Consider the following 20322-nt stretch of genomic DNA (forward strand, 5'->3'; position numbering starts at 1 on the left):
TTAATAGCCAAGTTGGCCTATGCCAAAGGCCGGCTATGATTGAAATTCCTAAACTTCACACATGGATGGATGGGGGTGCTAAGATATAGTGTCTGGACACAAATTTCTGCTGCAGAAAGTTAAATGTCTCATCGTATTCTATTGGAGGCATTATAACTCACACTGGAAAACAGTCCCAAAACTTCACAATCATGGATGAGGAATGTAGAAGGTAAGAGACAGTCTCCTGAAGTTATCTGAACTGGTGTTTCCTGAAATCCGATGACTTTGGGGCTTCCAAACAAGGATCCTTATCAAGAAATGAGTTGGAAGAGGACAGGAATCTGTGAAAAGTGGCTTGGGCTATACTTGTTTGAAAATGGCAACCTGCTGCTTTCACAGAGGGCCTGCCCAATTGCTGACAAGATATCCCAGCTATATACAGGATACTACAGAAAACCACAAGGCTTCCCAGAGGTGCCAGCCTCAAACCAAGTATAACTTAATGGTATGCTGGTTTACTAGGATGGCGGGCTATAAAAGGCTATGAAAAACAGCAGAGACAACTCCAGTGAAATTTTCATACAACTCTCAGTCAACAGCTGAATTCTGGTCTAATTCTTGCTCTTGACTAAGTAATACTATCTGATCTGTCATCTGTACGGACAAAAAAAAAAAACCTATATTTTAGCCCCCTGGATTTACTCACATCCTGACATATTGAGGTTAAATCTTGAGTAATGGAATCTCAAATAGACATTTAATAAACAAACATCTGGGTATGAAGGATAAGCAACATCAGAGAATTACTGGCATAAGAGTTAAAACTGATCCCTTGCCTACTGAAAACTTTCTTAATGACAGTATGTACATCAAGCAAATCAGGACAACCAGGACTGAGGGCATTAGAACCCTGAATGAACATGACCAGCATGTATAACAATAATGGCTCAATCCACCACCAATGCCATCACCAGCTCTGTGCCACACAGGAATGGAGCCATGACTATGACCCAAAAGTGACCCAAGTACTGAAGGAGATGGATGGGACAGGAAAGGAATTAAGAGGCATTGTCTGCTTACCTGTTTATAAGGACAGGCTGAGAAATGCATTATGGAGGGACATTTCCCATTTATGCATCCAGGCTAGAGTTCAAGTTCAGAGACCTAGATGGCCCCTGCTCAAGAGGGAAGCAAGGCTGTCTGAAGGGTGGTATCACCACAGAATCAAGTAATATCACCACACTGTATCCAATGAACGCCAAACCATGAATAGATTTATGTGACAGGCAGAGAAGTCATGTTTGCTCTGGTTCACCATCTATATATGGCTCTGTCTTACTTACTGGAACATTTTCTACCTTGGAATAAGTTAAAGATGTACTGAAGTAGCTGCTATTTCCTTTTGTTAGCAGTTCTGCTTATCAGGGCTTCTGTATTCTCCATGTTCCTATTTCTTTCTACTGTTACAGTCAGTGGCACACAGTACCAAAGTGCAGATGCAGTGCTATTTTTATGCACATATATACAGCAAACGTGCACACATACACATGCACACACACGTACATTTATTCCAACTAAAGTTCTGAGAACTGTTTGCAAGTCTTAACACCCATCTTGGTAATTTTTCAGATTACAGTGTCATCTGTCCTCTCTCTCCCTCTCTCTACAGTGACATGTGCAATGAGCTGAAATGCCTCCCTATCCCTCAAGGTGGACAGACTAACATCTTCTACTTGCTCTTGTCTACCCCAGTCACAGCTTCTAATGCCTCAGGGTTATAATCAGGGCTCCATTTTACTGTTTCCCACTATGCTAACCCCTTCCTCATGCTTTTAAAGTACTGCATATTAAAGCGTATTTAGGCTAAGAATAAAGCACAGTTAGTGGTAATTATCATTTAACACTACTTTTCAAAAAATAGAATATAATTAAAAATAAATTAAGTACCTGGTAAGTGCCATTCAGTGTGCCTATGAGTGATGAGATCTTTTCTATAACAGACAGGTCAAACTTCAAGTCTTGAAGTTCCTGGTAAAGATGGGGTGGACCCAAGGCAACCTTACCTTAAGAAAAACATAAAAGTAGGTTATGTTACTTGATATAAAAAGATGGTTAAAGTTTACCTGTATGACAAAAGCTACAAAAACTTGAAGCAAATGCAGACCAGAGACCAGAAACTTGAATTTATTTAATCAAAGAATTTTAGAGGACACACAAGTAAATGTGACTAATCATAGACAATAACTCCCCTACAGCAGGTTAATTTCCTGACTTATTCAACTCCATTCTCTCTCTTGTATAGTACATGTAAATCTGAAAATGTAGGACAGGTCATTTAATAAATAAAGCATGAATGTATTCCAAATGCCTTGGTGGATTAAGCTGTCCCTATCCAGATCCTCAGACAAACAAATTGGTTTTATTAAAATGAGGTCAGCTTTATTTTATTCTTCCCTTATGATTTTACTGAAGAACAATGCAAAAGGATGAAATTGTAAGACGTTTTCTCCCAAGGTGCCAAATTATTTAGCAACTTCTTCAAAATTGCAAGGGACACAAGGGACTGAGCTTATGCCAACAAAATATGGCTCTTAACAGCTAACAGATCTAGATGGTATAATTGTTTAATCTCATAAAGATTTACTCTCAAATTCTCTTGACAGTGACAAATGTGCTGCTAAGGAGGGGGAACTAGAACGAAAGCAGGTAATTACTGCACTTTAGCTGCCAAGAAAAATAATGCTCTTTGGTGAGAATAAACTGATCTCTAGAACTATTGCCTTGACTTCAAAAAATTATACGATGCAAGTCTTAAGTTGTCTCAGTCAGAATTGCACTACTGATGTACAGCAAACAAAACTTAAGTTAAAATAAGAATCCTAAAGCAGCATACCCCTTTTTCACAGTAATCACATTAGATCAAGCTGCTGGCAAAAATATGCAGGACAGGAAACAAGACTCGTGAAAATTAGTTTTCAGACATCCTGCTCAATCACTGGGAATCTGGGAATTTCATTTCATTTTCTTTTACCCTTTGCTAAGCTGATATCTGTTATATTAGGCTCAATCCTAAGGCAACTATTTCTCTAAATTTGTTACAAATCATGATTACAACAAATGTGCAAATCCTTCACCATTTCTTTCCAGTTTTCTCACAGTATTTTTATAGTTTGCTACTATCAATGCTTGGAATGTTTACAGTAAAAGTCGTGTATAACAGTTTAGCAAACTACTTCTTGCTTATTGCCAGACTCTCTGCTATCCGAATAAGCAGTCATGTTACAGAGAGAGTCACATTTGTTAAGGGCTTTCTGTTTAGCTGCACTAGGTTAAATAGTAAATATCTTCCAGGTAAGTTAATACTGCACCAAGATCCAGATATCTAACTGCTCCATTGTACTCAGCACTAATTAGGCTGAATATAGAGTATGATGCTCCTTTTGGTATGAACCTATCCAAACACTTGTCACAGCTAGAATGACCATGCTTTCTCAATAAAAACATCACGGGACTAAATGACAGAAGGAATGCAGACAATGTCAAAGCCTTGTCCATCTACTAAGTACCATGCAAGCTATTGAGATGTGACCTCTGCCTTGCATACAGATCTTTAACAGACTCTATACTGTCAGACCTACTACACATTCACAAGTTCAATTGTATAAAGATCTACTCAAGGGATCTCAATGTTTTGCAAAATAAATTAAACATGTTGGGGAGGTAGGTATGTATCACAGAGAATGCCTTTTCTATGGAGGGGTCTTCTGAACTATCTCCACATAAAGTAAAGTGCTTCTTATACTTTGTTCAAATGTAATTTGGATGAATGGAAGTGTAACCACAAATTCACCCCTGGTTTAGCACCCCATCCCTCGTGGACAGAGAAAGCATGTAAATGTCCTAACATATCCTTGTTCAGCCTATATCTGGATTCTTTCAATATAAAATACAAGAGCTAAAGCTACAATGGGAATATAAGGCAAGTCTTCTTAAGATCCTCACAGATCAATAGCTCAGTAAGTATATATGTACCTATGAACCCATAAGTATAGACTACAAATGTATTTTAAAATCAGAAGGAATGTGTATGCATGCATAAAAAGATGATAACCAAAAAGGGTAGTAGTTTACCTTTACTATAATTACTTTTCCAGTAATCTTTCCATTTATTGAACAGGAATAGAATACAACTTTTAACTGTTGTCATCAATGCTCCTTTACTTATTTTACTGGATTATCCCTTTGTCATTTGAATCTATTAACAAATAAATTGCCTGCATCTGCCTTTGCTAACCCATCTGCTGTGTACTGCCATTCTGCACTCTGGTGGACAACCCTCTTTTGCAGTACTAAAAGTCTAAACATTGCAATCATTAACACTAGGTAAAGTCTCCTACTACTGGGTGGTGGGAGACATCCCCAGTGCAGATTACATGCAGAGGTCTTAAATGAAGAACATATAGGAACCAGAAAACTAGTACTTGGAAATAAAACAGCATTTCTAGAAGCATGTCTTACAGCAATATCATAATAAGTGCAAAGGACATCTTATTCATCTGCAGGAAAGTTGACACAATCAAGTATTCTCTACAGGTGTAAATCTCTGCACGTACCTCCTGTAATTGGCCCAGAATCAGTATTGGTATCTGATCTTGTTATTCTGAGTAGATAATTAGTGTCTTAAATGAAAAGTTTTACCTTCATTTGTTATCATGATTTATTGACCAGAAGGGAAAGTATTGATGGCACTTTACATTTTAGAGCCCAAGGCACAGACAGAAGCAGAATTGTAACCATGACGAAAAAGTTGCAAGTATTAACGGCTGAAACAATGATGTCTGAACAAATGGAGGAAGAGCAAGAGACAGTGATGGTGAATAAATAAACTGGAATCCACTCCACTGAATGAAAAAACTGGAAAAAAACGTAGGAACCAATCCAATGACCACTCTCGGACACAATCAACTTAGCGCTTTCATCCACAAAGTGGATGAAAGCGCTAAGTTGATTGTGTCTGAGAGTGGTCATTGGATTGGTTCCTACGGTGTTTTCCAGTTTTTTAGTGATGGTGAATACTGACGTAAAAGGACTGTCTTCTTCCATGGACACCATTATTATGATTGTTGTTTTAAAAGTTCTTAATGTAATTATAAGGATGTGATTTTTTTATGAAATGACAGTTTTTGAAAAAGGATTACATTTTGTACCTACATAAGTAAGGAACATTTAGTTATTACAGTTTGCACTTTGAAATAATTTACATATAATCTAAAGCTAAAGTTTGAATTCTGTTGTCGAAACCACACAGAGAATTAATTACTCGTTAGCTATCTTCTTGTTACTTGTATAACTTGCACAGTGAATGTAATATTAGTTTATCTGACTGTGAAATTTAATTTAACTTGTACTGTGAAATTTCCAATTGTATATTTTATATTGTGGACCTTTTCACCCCATGCCTCCGCTGAAAAAGGGCAGAAACTCAGTTGGGCTATCCCAGTCAACAACTGTCAAGTAAATAAAAAAATGGCAGTGGAGTGGACATGAATGAGAAATTGCATATATTAACTTTGATTTGTATCTTTGAATGCTAACACACAAGAATGTTTTAAAGATGTTTTTACGTGCCCACTGTCATTTTATTTAACTCTTAATTAAGTCCATAACTAGCACACAAGGATTTCTTAAAGGTGGTTCCATGTACTCTTAGTCATTTTATTTATTTCGTACTTCTTTATGGCAGTAGAGTTTCTAAACAGATTGTTTAATGAAATCTTGGAAAGTGAGAGGATGCCTGAGGAATGGAGAAAAAGTGTTTTGGTACCGATTTTTAAGAATAAGGGTGATGTGCAGAGCTGTAGTAACTACAGAGGGATTAAATTGATCAGTCACAGCATGACGTTATGGGAAAGAGTAATGGAAGCTAGGTTAAGAAGGGAGGTGATGATTAGTGATCAGCAGTATGGTTTCATGCCAGGAAAGAGCTCTACAGATGCAATGTTTGCTCTGAGAGTTTTGATGGAAAAGTACAGAGAAGGTCAGAAGGAGTTGCATTGTGTCTTTGTGAACTTAGAGAAAGCATATGACAGGGTGCCTAGAGAGGAGCTGTGGTATTGTATGAGGAAGTCGGGAGTGTCAGAGAAGTATGTAAGAGTGGTACAGGATATGTACGAGGGTAGTGTGACAGAGGTGAGGTCTGCGGTAGTAGTGATGGATGCGTTTAAGGTGGAGGTGGGATTACGTCAAGGATCAGCTCTGAGCCCTTTCTTATTTGCAATGGTGATGGACAGGATGACAGACGAGATCAGAGAGGAGTCCCCGTGGACTATGATGTTTTAGGGAACAGGTGGAGGAGACCCTGGAGAGATGGAGATATGCTCTATTGAGAAGAGGAATGAAGGTCAGCAGGGCTAAGACAGAATATATGTGTGTGAATGAGAGGGAGGATAGAGGAATGGTGAGGATGCAAGGAGTAGAGGTGGTGAAGGTGGATGAGTTTAAACACTTGGGATCAATAGTTCAGAGTAATGGTGAGTGTGGAAGAGAGGTGAAGAAGAGAGTACAGGCAGGATGAAGTGGGTGGAGACGAGTGTCAGGAGGGATTTGTGACAGATAAGTACTAGTAAGAGTGAAAGGGAAGGTCTACAAGAGGGTAGTGAGACCAGTTATGTTATATGGGTTGGAGACAGTGGCACTGACAAAAAGGCAGGAGTTAGAGCTGGATGTGGCAGAGTTAACAATGTTAAGATTTGCACTGGGTGTGACGAGGGTGGACAGGATTAGGAATAAGTTTATTAGAGGGTCAGCCCAGGTTAAAAGGTTTGCAGACAAAGCCAGAGAGGCAAGTTTACGTTGGTTTGAACATGTGCTGGGGAGGGATGCTGATTATATTGGGAAAAAGATGCTAAGGATGAAGCTACCAGGTAACAGGAAAAGAGGAAGGCCTAAGATAAGGTTTATGGATATGGTGAGAGAGGACATGCAGGTGGTTGGTGTGACAGAGCAAGATGCAGAGGACAGGAAGAAATGGAACAGATGATCCACTGTGGCGACCCCTAATGGGAACAGCCAAAAGAAGATGATGATTTGTTTATGTCCATAAGTAGCACACAAAGATTTCTTAAAAGTAATTTTGTATGCTTGTTATCATTTTACAATTTCTAATTTGACTAACCTACATCTATATCCCATATTAGGTGTGTTTGGAAAAAAACTTGTAAAGCAGGAATATGTGAAGTGTTAGGTAGGAAACCTAAGGGAAAATATCAGTCTAATGAAAGCTTAAAGAACATCTTTGCATAATCTTTAGAAAGGCCTAGCCCTCTGTATTATCAGAGATGAAAAGAACAGAGAGCTAGTTACTAATGGATAGTGCAGAATATGAAAGCAGAATGTTTGACATGCTGTCCAATGTTATTCCTGTGAAAGAGTTTCTATTAACAAAGCTCACATAGTAGATAAACATATAGATCAGTGTACTGAGGATCTCAGTATTGACCATTTGTTGTCTGAAGATGTAATTGTCTGCTCAAACACTAACTCTGCTGAACTGGCAATAATTTTAGGGTTAGCTAAAATTCACAATTGGAAAAGACAAACAATAGCTTCCAGAGTTTCCAACTGGAATTGTAAGGCTTATTTATAAAAAACAAATAAATAAAAACATAGAACAGTTACTTACCTGAATTCTTTATTAGAGATTGTTCTCATTTTTATCCATAGTCAAAATGCCTCTGAATATGGATGACAGTTTACTTGTCATCATGACTGACATACAGTCTCTCTATACTTCTAACCCACATAACACGTTACAAGAAGGTTTTCCAATTTTTTTTAGATAGTAGAGAATAAGACTAGTACGAGATTTTAATTGTTGACTAGTAAATGTTTTGATGTTTAAAAATCAACACTATTGAAAACTAAATGAGTAGTAATAGATGCAGCAACAGTATCCAGTTTGCTCATTTATTTATAACCTATTGGGAAAAAAGTTATGTTTAAGATCCCAGATTCTGGCACCTCAAAAGATTTGTCATTCTTTCAATGGCATTTGGCTTGTTTAGAATTAAAGAAAAGTTCTGCTTTTTGCATTTGCTGATTTCATTAAATAATTTCACAGACTGTTTCCAGTTCTCTGGTTACTTTGATAAACTTTAGGTGACTTCTCAAGCTTTGATGGTAGACACTGTTTAGGGAAGTCTCAATATTTTGTTTGCCAATCCTACTGCTTTGATCTCTACATTTCATTTTTGACAGATGACATAGCTTCGGGCTCAATGACAGCTATACACCACATACCACTATGTCCCTTCTTTGGATTTGATTTATATCTTAAATTACTTCAGTTACACGGAAGCAGTGTTACGTTTTGCTTCAGATTTTCATCTGTATTTTCTATGGCTTCTGACTGTGCCACACTATAACACTAGCTTAATACTTGTTAAAGGAGAACCATACCCACAGACTGAAACAACGTGTTTATGTCATCAAGTCTTGATGTTTCCTACATTTCAACACTACTTGGACTCTATATACTTTTTTATATTTTTAAATGTAATTCCAGAGTCTGTCCACATGGGGTCCAGCATCTTGATTTTTTTTTAGTCTACCTCTATTTATCCCACAGTGGAGTATTTGGCTTTAAAATATTACATCGTAGCTCCTAAGCTCCTGTCAATGCATTGACTTTACATGTTTTCACATATACCTTGCTTTCTGTCAGTCAATCAGGTTTAATTATCATTTCTTGCTTTTCAGTCACTATTTAAAAGACAAACAGGAATAATCACACGCATTAGTATTCTTAGCACTTGAACTTCATCTCCTGCTGTGAGCTATCAATCACAGCAGCAAAGAGCTCAAATGTGCCACTTTGACAGATATGAAAGGGGGATGTTTAGGGGAAGGGAAGATGAGTTTAAGGACTGCAACTCGGGCATAACAAAAGAATGAAAACTGAACACTTTGGAAAGAAAAAAGGAGTAACAGGCACTGAGAATACTGTTCTGTGTGATTATTCATGTTTGTATTTAAGTACTCATTGAAAAGAAAGAAACAGTAATTAAACCTGACTGACTAAAAGCAAGCAGGGTATATGTCAAAACACATGTAAAGTCAATGCATTGATAGGAGCTTAGGGGCTATGATGTAATATTTCAAAGCCAAACACTGCAATGTGTGATACCTAAAGGTAGACTAACAAACAAGATGCCAGACCCCATGTGGGCAGATTCTGGAATTACATTTAAAAATATATAAAAAAGTATATAGATTACAAAAATGGTGTTAAAATGTAGGAAACATCAAGACTTGGTGAAATAAACATTTTTTCAGTCTGTGGGTGTGGTTCTCCTTTAAACATGATCAGAAACTCTTAGACTGCTCAATCATTGTTTTTGGTGCAGTTTTCTTTCATTGATTCTGCTTAGGAACACCTTCTCATCACTGTCATCATGATGTCCAGTACATTATTATGAACTTCTATGCTCAAGAATTCTAAACAAAGGTAAAATCAATGTATGGTGGGGCAGCAAAGTCACACACTCAAGTACAGCTTTTAAACATTGCTCTAATTCACTTTAAAAAGTTAACAGAACAATAGGATTGCATCTACATGCATTTTCTAAACAATAGGAATATTATTTATTTACTTTATTTTATTTTGCTTTTATTTACCAGGAAGGTCCCACCGGGAAGGAATTGTCACTTTCCAGTAGAGGTCCAGGGAGAAAAGCTCCAACATATGAAATGTAAGAATACAAATTAGTAGGTACATGTAAGGTAAGTACAAGTAAATCAGAATATAAACATATACGAAAAAACACACTCTTGTAAAATTAAAACATATCCTTCAAAATCAGTTTCAGCATTTCCTACTAGGAAGTTACGGTATTAATACACAGGACTTAAAAATATGGTACTTTTTATAGAAGTTAGAATTATAATTAAGCAGGGCTTAGACAACATGGTTTGAAAGTAAATCTTCAGGTGAGGCACAGATGTACCATGAACTGAGAAAAGGTTGCAGTAAGGGACAGAAGTATGAAGAATCAGAACTGTTAGAAATGGATTAACTTTATGGGATGGAAGATCTAAAGGAAAGATGCATAAACGGAATGGAGGAACGACTGCTTTAGTGAGAGTGTAACAGTTTAAAGGGGATCAGGGGATTAAGTTAAGAAGTAAGAAGAGATAGTTAAAAGGTAAAAGTAGGAGTAATTTAAGGTACTATGCTTTCAGATAATAGGCAATGCTAGGTATGGGAGGTTAGCATACCAAGAAGTGCTAATGAGATGGAAAAGGAGTAGTACTGTAGAGATGGATGGGGAAGGTAGAGTGCTTATGAGATAAGAAGGTAGAGTGCTTATGAGATAAGAAGGCAGAGTGCTTATGACATAAGAAGGCAGAGTGCTTATGACATAAGAAGGTAGAGTGCTTATGAGATAAGAAGGTTAGAAAATTAGAGACAGGAGAACGGTAAGACCAATGATAAATAAAAATGTTACTTGGTGAATATGATGGCCTGTGCATATGTGATGTCAGACTAACCTGGAGACAAACAAGAATAAGAGCAGTAGTCTGACAGGTATAGTTTCAGCGGTTATTACAAAGTCTGTAGATGTTGGCACTTATGTAAGAGATGCAGGAATGAAATTGTAAAGTTTAGCAACATCAGTACTATACAAGGAGTCTGCAGCACAGATGTTTGATTGGCTTATGTTGAGTAGGAAATGAGCATCTGAGAATAAGCAATGTTTAGGTGAGTAAAAGTCCATGTTCTTTAAAGCTGGGTAATTGCCTCATTTGTAGATAAGATCATGAGCAGTTACTAATGTTCATACCAGTTGAGTTGTTTTAGGGAGAAACATTGATGGGTTTTATAAGGGTGGTTTGCTGCAAAGTTAGCTATTTTTTTGTAACATTTTGTTAATTTTTCTGTTGACTGACTTATAAGGTACCTAGAATTGGAAAGGCACAGAGCAGAGCAGAGAGGTGGTAGAAATGTTTTTTCTACTTGAATCAGAAATGAAATGCTCAGTCCTGCAGAGACTTCCTATCTTTTTTATTTTTATTATTTTTTTATTTCTTCTTTTATGTGGGGCTCAAATTTAGTTGGTAGTCAATAACACCAAGTACCTTGGTGTGGCTGATTTTTTTCTAACTTGGCACTGTTGACCGAGATTATATTAAACTAGGCTTTCTAATGTGAAATGTGTTTAGGAAGGAATATTAGCTTGTTTTTTTTTTCAGGGTTTCAAAGAAGATGAAAGTTTTCAAGCCAGTTTTCAACTCATGAGAAGGACTCAGATTTGTTGCTGGAAATCAAATAGGTTTCTTGCTGAAGACAGTACAGTCATCTGCATATTGGATAACGGTAGCTTGTTTTATGTAAATATTTAGGTCAGTAATAAAGATATTAAATAGGAGAAGGACAAGTATAGATCCTTGTGGACACCTATGGATATAGGTAGGAAGGGAGAAAAGCTATATTTTAATTTTACTGACTGTTCCCTATTGTATAACTAACTATGGAACCACTGTAGGAATGAATAGCTGACTCAGCATATGGAAAGTCTATGCAGCAACTTTTAATGTGAAACAGTGCCAGAGGCTTTAGAATATCTAGGAAGAGTGACAAGGTTAGATTATGGGTGTTTCTGTGTATCTAAGCAGTACTGACAAACCTTACCAAGGCTGTGGTTGTGTTATAAAGGGGGAGGAAGCCATGTTGACATTAAATGAGAGATGTTGAAATATCAAGCTTTGATGTCTGGCAGAAGTGACTTACTGTATCCCTTAGTAATTTACTAGAAAAATCAAATATTGTCCAGTAGACAAGCCAGAAATATGAAGCAAAATCAGGGACATCTTGCAAAATTAGGGACTGCTGATAAGCAAAGAAATAATAAAATACCTCCAACAAGTAAACAGTGGAAACTTCTTTCAACAACCAGTACTTAAGAAAAAAGAAAGAAAGAAGTTCCAAAAACCAAGGCTGTTCAATAAAACTGACTTAATGACACAGTAAGCACTTTCAAACAAAAGTTCATCAGACTAATAAAACAAAACCATAAAACCATGAATTTAAACAGTTACACAGACAATCAAAACATTTAAGCAATCATCTATGTAAATCTCTGGATTTCAGGACAGGCTTTAAAGAGGCCTTGACATTTAACCCTGGCTTTCTATCAGCACAAAACTTAAAAATCCAGTAAAGTTCCCCTTCTTCCATAAAATGACTGAAGTCACCACCTCGTGGTCCTTTATATACTATTTCTACAACTTTAAACATGAAGTAATGTGAGGAAACTAACTCCAATACATGTTTAGCAAGAGCATAGTCAAATCAGCCTTCTTTATGGCATATTTATGTTCACGAATTCACTCAAAAAGCATTCTGTTGGTTTTGCCCAAATAGAAGCTTTCGCATGCTACACATGTTGCTAGATAAATAATATTTTTAGTCTTACAATGTGCATAAAACCTGAACACAAACTCTTGCCTTGAAACTGGATGTACAAATATATTTGATGTTTCTATAGATGGACAGTGTTTACAGTTTCCACAGGGAAAAGTATCATGGGTCTCATGTTCACCAACTATATCACCTCGACAACGTTTGTAACAAACCAAAATATATTGTCCTTCTCTCATAAGGAAAATAGTATAAATAGCAAACAGAAGTTGCAGCTTTGAAATTTTAACATAGAAAAATATTTTAAATGTTAGCAGCTTTATTTCTGATTAGTGAAATACTATCCTTAGAGACAAACGGTGCCTTATGAAACTGTAAATCTGAATTCTGACAAGAAGTAATTTCATGTTTTTTTAGTTTTAGTAATAAAATAATAACCTAGCTGTCAAAATAAGAAACTGTGAAGAGAAAACTACAATAAATCACAAAAACTAAAATTGTAATTCGAAAAGAAAAGTGTAGGCATTTTACTGGGAAGTGACTACTCACTACACAAGGCTCACCAACGAGATATGGCTAAGCAATAAAACCTTACAGATGATGGATGAGAAGAATATGAGAATAACCTCATTTCCTTTTTCTTTTGTGTTTTTCTTTACAATACAGAATCATTGTGATTTTAGAATTGCAAGTAAATATGAGCTTGTTAAATCAAATCAGTGGATCTGAACTGTGGTCACTTTTAATCAGTGGATCTGAACCGTGGTCACTTTTCCTGGTAAGTGTGTGTGTGTGTGTGCGCGTGTGTGTGTGTGTCTTTCGGCTTTTCCTGTTTAGGGGTCGCGACAGCAGACTCCAGTCCGCTAATGATTGGCAGTTGATTTTTACATACCGGCTTGCCAGGCCTGGTGCACAACCTTCAATGAAGGTACGCCCATTCACGCATGTCTCCACGCAGAAGACTCCCTAGCTGAGAATTGAACCGTACAGCATCTTACTGTGAGGCGACAATGCTACCGCAGCACCACCACTGCTCCTGGTAAGTGCACTTCAGTATTCTGTGACTTTACTGTTACACAAACACACTTCACTTTGAGAGAGTGAGATTCTAACAGCCTATGAATCATTCAGGCAGCAAAAGGAAGACTGAAGCTTTTAATGCAAGACTATGTTCAACTACATGGAGCTCAAGGATCATTAGTTTGGAAACATTCTGGTGAGGTGTCAGCACCTCACATCACTGCAAGGTGGAAAACACTCCAAATTAAGATTGGTTAAGAAAATTTAAGAAGATGTACAGAGTAAAACAAAAATTGCTTTGATAAAAAATAAGCCATAAAAATAATGCAAAATATTATGCACAGAGGAAGAAAGAAAGAAAGTGTAACTACAAAGTGTGAAACACCTTTGTAGCATATTTTATTTATAATAATTAACCCATTTCAGAAAATGCAAAACATGCTTTGATCCAACTTTTTTCAATAACACACCTGACATTTAAGAACAGAGTCATAAACATTAGATTAATATTTACCTTTGAAGTATATTGCGTTTATTCAAACACACCGTTTAAAACAAAAGGCATATAAACATATATGCATATTAATAAGAAAATGCCATGTAAATTAAATACCATGAAAATTCCATGTAGTAGGCCTCATGAGTTGTACTGGTAGTCATACACAATGACCTCTTTAGTGTAGTAGGCCTCATGAGTTGTTCTGGTAGTCCTACGCAGTGACTTCTTTAGTGTAATAGGCCTCATGAGTTGTAATAGTAGTCCTACACAGTGGTCTCTTTAGTGTAGTAGGCCTCATGAGTTGTACTGGTAGTCCTACGCAGTGACCTCTTTCGTGTAGCAGGCCTCATGAGTTGCACTGGTAGTTCTACACACTGACCTCTTTAGTGTAGTAGGCCTCATGAGTTATACTGGTAGTCCTACGCAGTGGCCCCTTTAGTGTAGTAGGCCTCATGAGTTGAACTGGTAGTCCTATGCAGTGGCACCTTTAGTTGTAGCAAATCAGCCTACTGCTGTTCATTTATATGTAAATAAATACATGTACTAACACAAACTCACATGTGTCCATCTCTGTATATATGTGCCTGTCTGACTGTTCTGTGTACAAATGTAGGCGTGTGTTTCTTATTGAATTTTAATTATCTATTGCCTTGCAAATTTATATTACTCAAGAGAACTACTGAAATCCAAATTTTCATGCTACATAAGCAGGTAAATAGAGCTGCGTGCAAAACTAATGAATATCATAAGAGTAGTCACTCCATCAAGATTTTGCAAATTCCATTAAGAGGATTGTTAACACGAAAACCTTAAGATTAAACATAATGTTTTTTGAAAATGTGTACTTACCCTCTGCGCCTGTGGGAAAAGTACACATACTTCAAATGTTTAAACAAGCCTTTAAAAGGGAAAATACCAATGCTAAATTTTGTGCTCTGTAAAGTCTTCATTTGCTCTTTCACCACTTCAGGACCTTTGCTAGAAATGCTCTGTATTTGTTATCGCCATGTTGTACAGGTGATATATACAGCACTGCACAATTGTATTCACATTATGAACGGTACAACAGAGCTATATACAGCACTGCACAATTGTAGTCATAATGAACAGTACAACAGAGCTATATACAGCGCTGCACAACTGTAACCACATGATGAACAGTACAACAGAGCTATATACAGTACTGCCCAATTGTAATCACATGATGAATAGTACAACAGCTCTATATACAGCACTGCACACTTGTAGTCACATGATGAACAGTACAACAGAGCTATATACAGCACTGCACAATTGTATTCACATGATGAACAGTACAACAGAGCTATATACAGCACTGCGCAACTGTAGTCATATGATGAACAGTACAACAGAGTTATATACAGTACTGCACAACTGTAATCACATGAGTAGTACAACAGCACTATATACAGCACTACATAACTCTAACCACATGATGAACAGTACAAGAGAGCTATATATAGCACTGCACAACTGTAACCACATGATGAACAGTACAACAGAGCTATACACAGCACTCTGCAACTGTAGTCACATGATGAACAGTACAACATAGCTATATACAGAACTGCACAACTGTAACCACATGATGAACAATACAACAGAGCTATATACAGTACTGCCCAATTGTAATCACATGATGAACAGTACAACAGAGCTATATACAGCACTGCACAATTGTAGTCATATGATGAACAGTACAACAGAGTTATATACAGTACTGAACAACTGTAATCACATGATGAGTAGTACAAAAGCACTATATACAGCACTGCACAACTGTAACCACATGATGAACAGTACAAGAGAGCTATATATAGCACTGCACAGCTGTAACCAAATGAACAGTACAACAGAGCTATACACAGCACTGTGCAAATGTAGTCACATGATGAGCAGTACAACAGAGCTATATACAGCATTGCACAACTGTAGTCACATGATGAACAGTACAATAGAGCTATATACAGCACTGCATAACTGTAGTCACATGAACAGTACAACAGAGCTATATACCACACTGCACAACTGTAGTCACATGATGAACAGTGCAACAGAGCTAACACTGCACAACTGTATTCACATGATGAACAGTACAATAGAGCTATATACAGCACTGCACAACTGTAGTCACATGAACAGTACAACAGAGCTATATACCACACTGCACAACTGTAGTCACATGATGAACAGTGCAACAGAGCTAACACTGCACAACTGTATTCACATGATGAACAGTACAACAGAGTTGCCTCCCATGTTAATCTCCATTTGCAATGTTCCACTGCACACTCTCAATGCAAGTTCTGTTTTTCTGAACCACTTCCTTGCATTGGTTTGTTTGCTAAGTACTTGAGTCGACTAATCCTATATTAACTTTGTCAGTCTTGGTCTTAATCATACAACAAACACACAGAGTGCTTCCTCAACACTGGCTTTATGCTTCCAGCCACTGCACAACAGAGATGCTATTTTCTGTTCAAGATACAAGTACAGACAGTCTACAGCTGAGAAGAAAGTCACCGGTATATAAAATTCATAAAACAGAACAGTTACTTTATACACAGAATACCCGAGAAGGAACTTCAGAATACCAGGAAGCTATATGCATATACATATATATATATATATATATATATATATATATATATATATATATATATATATATAAGGAATAGCAGCACTGTGGTGTAGGCAAACTGGTCCTCCAAAAGACTAGTATCCAATGTAAAAAATATAGGAGGCACCAGACCAAGGCAGGTGAAGATAAAGTTAAATTTTTCCAATGTAAAAAATATAGGAGGCACCAGACCAAGGCATTTTAAATGTAATTTTAAATATATTTTAAATATATTTTATAGGTTTATTCTAGGACTACAGACTAGACTTGGCACTTTAAGTATGTCTATTATATTGTTGTTAATTTACAGCTTAATAGTATTGTCTTAATTGAACTTTGATTCTGATTGGCTGTTTGTAACTTTTAAATATGAGTGAGTAATGATTTTAACTGTCTGATGAAGTAGTTGTTGCTACGAAAGCACTCACCATTGTTTGTACTTTGTCTGTGGATTAAAATTTAACTTTATATTCACCTGCCTTGGTCTGGTGCCTCCTATATATATATATATATATATATATATATATATATATATATATATATATATATAAAATCTAAAGTGTCAAGGAACTTGGTAATGTGTACTGATAATACCACACAAAATGAGTCAGGGGTTCACTGTATAAGCCTTAAAATGTAGTAGAAGAATACGAGGATCACCAATTACTCCAAAGAGAAAAATATTTGAGTAATAACAAAACATTGTTTGTGAGGAATACAGTGATTATTCTATTCTATTCTATTCTATTCCATGCACAATATATGCACATTTTGGCATTTGAGCTGTGGCAAAAGGCATACCATGATATTAATGTATCCACAGAGGTAATCCATGGCTTTCATTTTAACTTTGTGTTTTTAGAATGCTGTTTATACTGCTCTTATAGTCATTGATGTTATCTGTACGTCTCATCTCCAGGGAAGGCTGTCTCTTATGATACATCCAGGTGAAGTAAAAATCTGATCTCTAAGCTTAAGGTTGATTTTGAATCTCTATAAAGGTTGACTACTTTCTCTGTCATGGTTTTTAGCACAAAAGGTTACTTCCTGGAAGATGACCAGGGAAGAACACAAATTCACACAGAAAAATATAATGACTGGCAGGCATACAGCCATGTCTGCATTTTCATTTCTGTACAGTCAACTGCTTCTTTCCAGCATATCATAGGATCATAGGATCATTAGGAGGTTACTAGACTAATGGCCCTGGGGCCCTTACATGCCTAGCCAAGGGTTTATCCCCAAAAAAGAACCCTCAGTCATCCCCTGTCCCTCCTGTCAATGAGGGATAAAGGTGAAACCCCTGGGACTAATTTGTGGTTTCTTGTCCACTTATTAAGGTTGTGCTTGAAGAGGGTCAGCGAGGTACTCTGTTTGACATGTATGGGAAGTCTATTCCACAGATGGTGCAATCTCTGGGAGACAAACCTGTCTCTCCAGCAAGTTTTTTTGATGTCACATATTAGATTTAGGTCTATTGAGTGGGTAATGTGGAAGGAGTTAGACTTATAGATATGGAGCATCTCTAGTAGGCGAGACACATATCACCTCTGAGCAATCTGTATGATACTGAGTAGACTGATAGTGACTTGAGCCTGTACTCATAGGACATATGTTGGAGGCCAAGGATTCTCTTTGTAAGGTATTTCTGTGGCCTTTCCAGTTGGTGCAGGTGTTTGCAGCAGTACATACCAAACAGGGCACTATACTCAATTATAGGCCTAATGAGGGAGGAGTACAGAGAGGTAATAACCATCTTTTTTCTAGATCCACTCCCATTACTTATGAGATGAACCAAGTAAAAGGCTTTTCTGACCACTGCCACCACATTATGGTCGAATATGAGATGCCTGTCAACCTGAGTACCTAGGTCTCTCACCACAAATTGTGTGTTTAGGGGGTTGATGTTGATTTGGTAATCAGTAGGGGCTGTGCTTTTGCTGAATGGTATGATAATACTTTTTTTGTGTTTAACTTAAGGTCATGACTTTGACACCAGTTATTTGTAGCTGTGAGACCCTCTTGCAGTATGTTAACATCATTTGGGGAGTCAGTGATAGCGCCTATCCTACAGTCATCTGCAAACTTGGTCAGCCATAGGCCCTTTGTCTTTGCCTGAACCTCTGAGATGTAGACGCCAAGCAGTAGTGGTTCTAGGACAGATTCCTGGGGAACACCACTAGTGACAGGTCTGCTGTTAGAGAGGGTGGTGCCTATATTGACCTTGTGTGTCCCATCTGTGAGCCAGTTGGCCACGTACCTGACAAGATAGGGATTTACACCATGTTGTGTTAGCTTTTCTATGATGCCCGAGTGGGAGATTGTGTCTAAGGCCTTGGCCAAGTCTAAGTCAGCTGTATGTACTGACTTTCCCTCATCCAGAGCCTTGGCAACATTCTCAAAGAAGTCAACCAGATTCAGTGGGAAGATCTGCCCCTGACAAATCTGAATTGGGTAGGGTCAAGTTCTTGGAGACTGCCTATATCCTTGTTTATGAGATCCATATTAATATACTCCATGGCTTGTCAAGCTAATGGGGTGATAGTTTCCCAGGTCAGTAGTTGCACCACTTTTGTGCAAGGGGATGACAATGACAGTTCTCCACTGTAACAGAATGAAGCCTGTAGTTAGGCTGTGGTTGAATAGAGTACTCAATGGAAAAGCTAGTTCTTGCTGGAGATGGTGCAGAATACAGTCTGGGATACTATCAGGTCCCATGCAAGCTGTGTTTTTTGCCTTGGATAGGGACTTTAACACTTGATCTACAGAGATGTGAGGTATGGGACAAGCATCAGGGATGCTTAATGGGCCTTTGGGGAGATAGGGGGTGAAGTCTGCACTGAACCTATCAGCTAGCAGGTTGGCTAAGTCAACAGGATCAGTGTTAAGTGGTACCATTAAGTACTAATTCGGAACAAACCTGGGCTTTGTCATGGAGGTTCCTAACGTAACTGAAGAAGGACTCATGGTTTCCCTTTGTTTCAGAGGCTAGTTTCAACTCCTAATTGGCTTTGGAGGTTTTCATTGGTGATCTAATTTGCTTGTTGAGGCTGAGGAGGGAGTTTTTCCAATTTGGAATTTGTTCCTTTTTATCCTTAGACAGCAGTTTCTTACTTGTTAACCAGGACTGGGAACGGGTCTTCACTGGACCCTTTTCAGATATGGTCTGTGCCACAAGGGCAAGTAAAACTATAACAGATATGGAAATTTTAGTGTAGTTAGCAAACCAGCATATTTTTAAAGGTGGGAGGAATCGAGCCTATTTAAAAGCTGACATATTACATCTATTCTGGAGCTGTAAGTGTGTATTTAAACTTTGGAACTCCCTTAAACTTCAACTACAAAAAATGGGCTATCAGACATCTACTCTCACCTGGGAATTTACTCTCTTACATATCTTACCAAACAATATTCCTAAAGCACAAGCAGTTACACTGATCAACATTTTCCTTTTAATGAAACTTTATATAGCAACCAATTGGCTTAATGCAATTAACATCTCTTGGGAGAGTTTTAGAATAATGGTGACTAAACACCTGTTAGCCCAAAAAATTTTAATCGACAAGGAGAATAAAAGCAATAAGAATAGGAAATTATGGGAACAAGTCTTTAATATTATTCTTGCCTAACTTACCACAATTAACCAGACTTAACTACAATTAAGAGGTCCTAAATTAATTAATACCCATGATTCATCTGAGTTTTCATTTTCTCTTCTTTCTCTTCTCTAATTTAGATTTCTATCCACAACAACTCTTACTG

General features: G+C 37.4%; 1 protein-coding gene across 6 annotated transcripts in view; it reads right to left on the reverse strand.

Annotated features, from left to right (window-relative positions):
- ARHGEF10L (Rho guanine nucleotide exchange factor 10 like) overlaps window positions 1-20322 on the reverse strand; it is a 3087848-nt gene that overhangs the window by 1013522 nt on the left and 2054004 nt on the right. For all 6 annotated transcript variants that reach the window (XM_044061816.1, XM_044061815.1, XM_044061819.1 and 3 more), the window contains one exon: window positions 1930-2045. In XM_044061816.1, the coding sequence (XP_043917751.1) occupies window positions 1930-2045 (116 nt within the window). The remainder of the gene's footprint in view (window positions 1-1929; window positions 2046-20322) is intronic.

The sequence above is a fragment of the Protopterus annectens genome, chromosome 2.part0 (genome assembly GCF_019279795.1).
Source record: "Protopterus annectens isolate FY-2018-M chromosome 2.part0, PAN1.0, whole genome shotgun sequence".
NCBI lineage: Eukaryota > Metazoa > Chordata > Ceratodontiformes > Protopteridae > Protopterus > Protopterus annectens.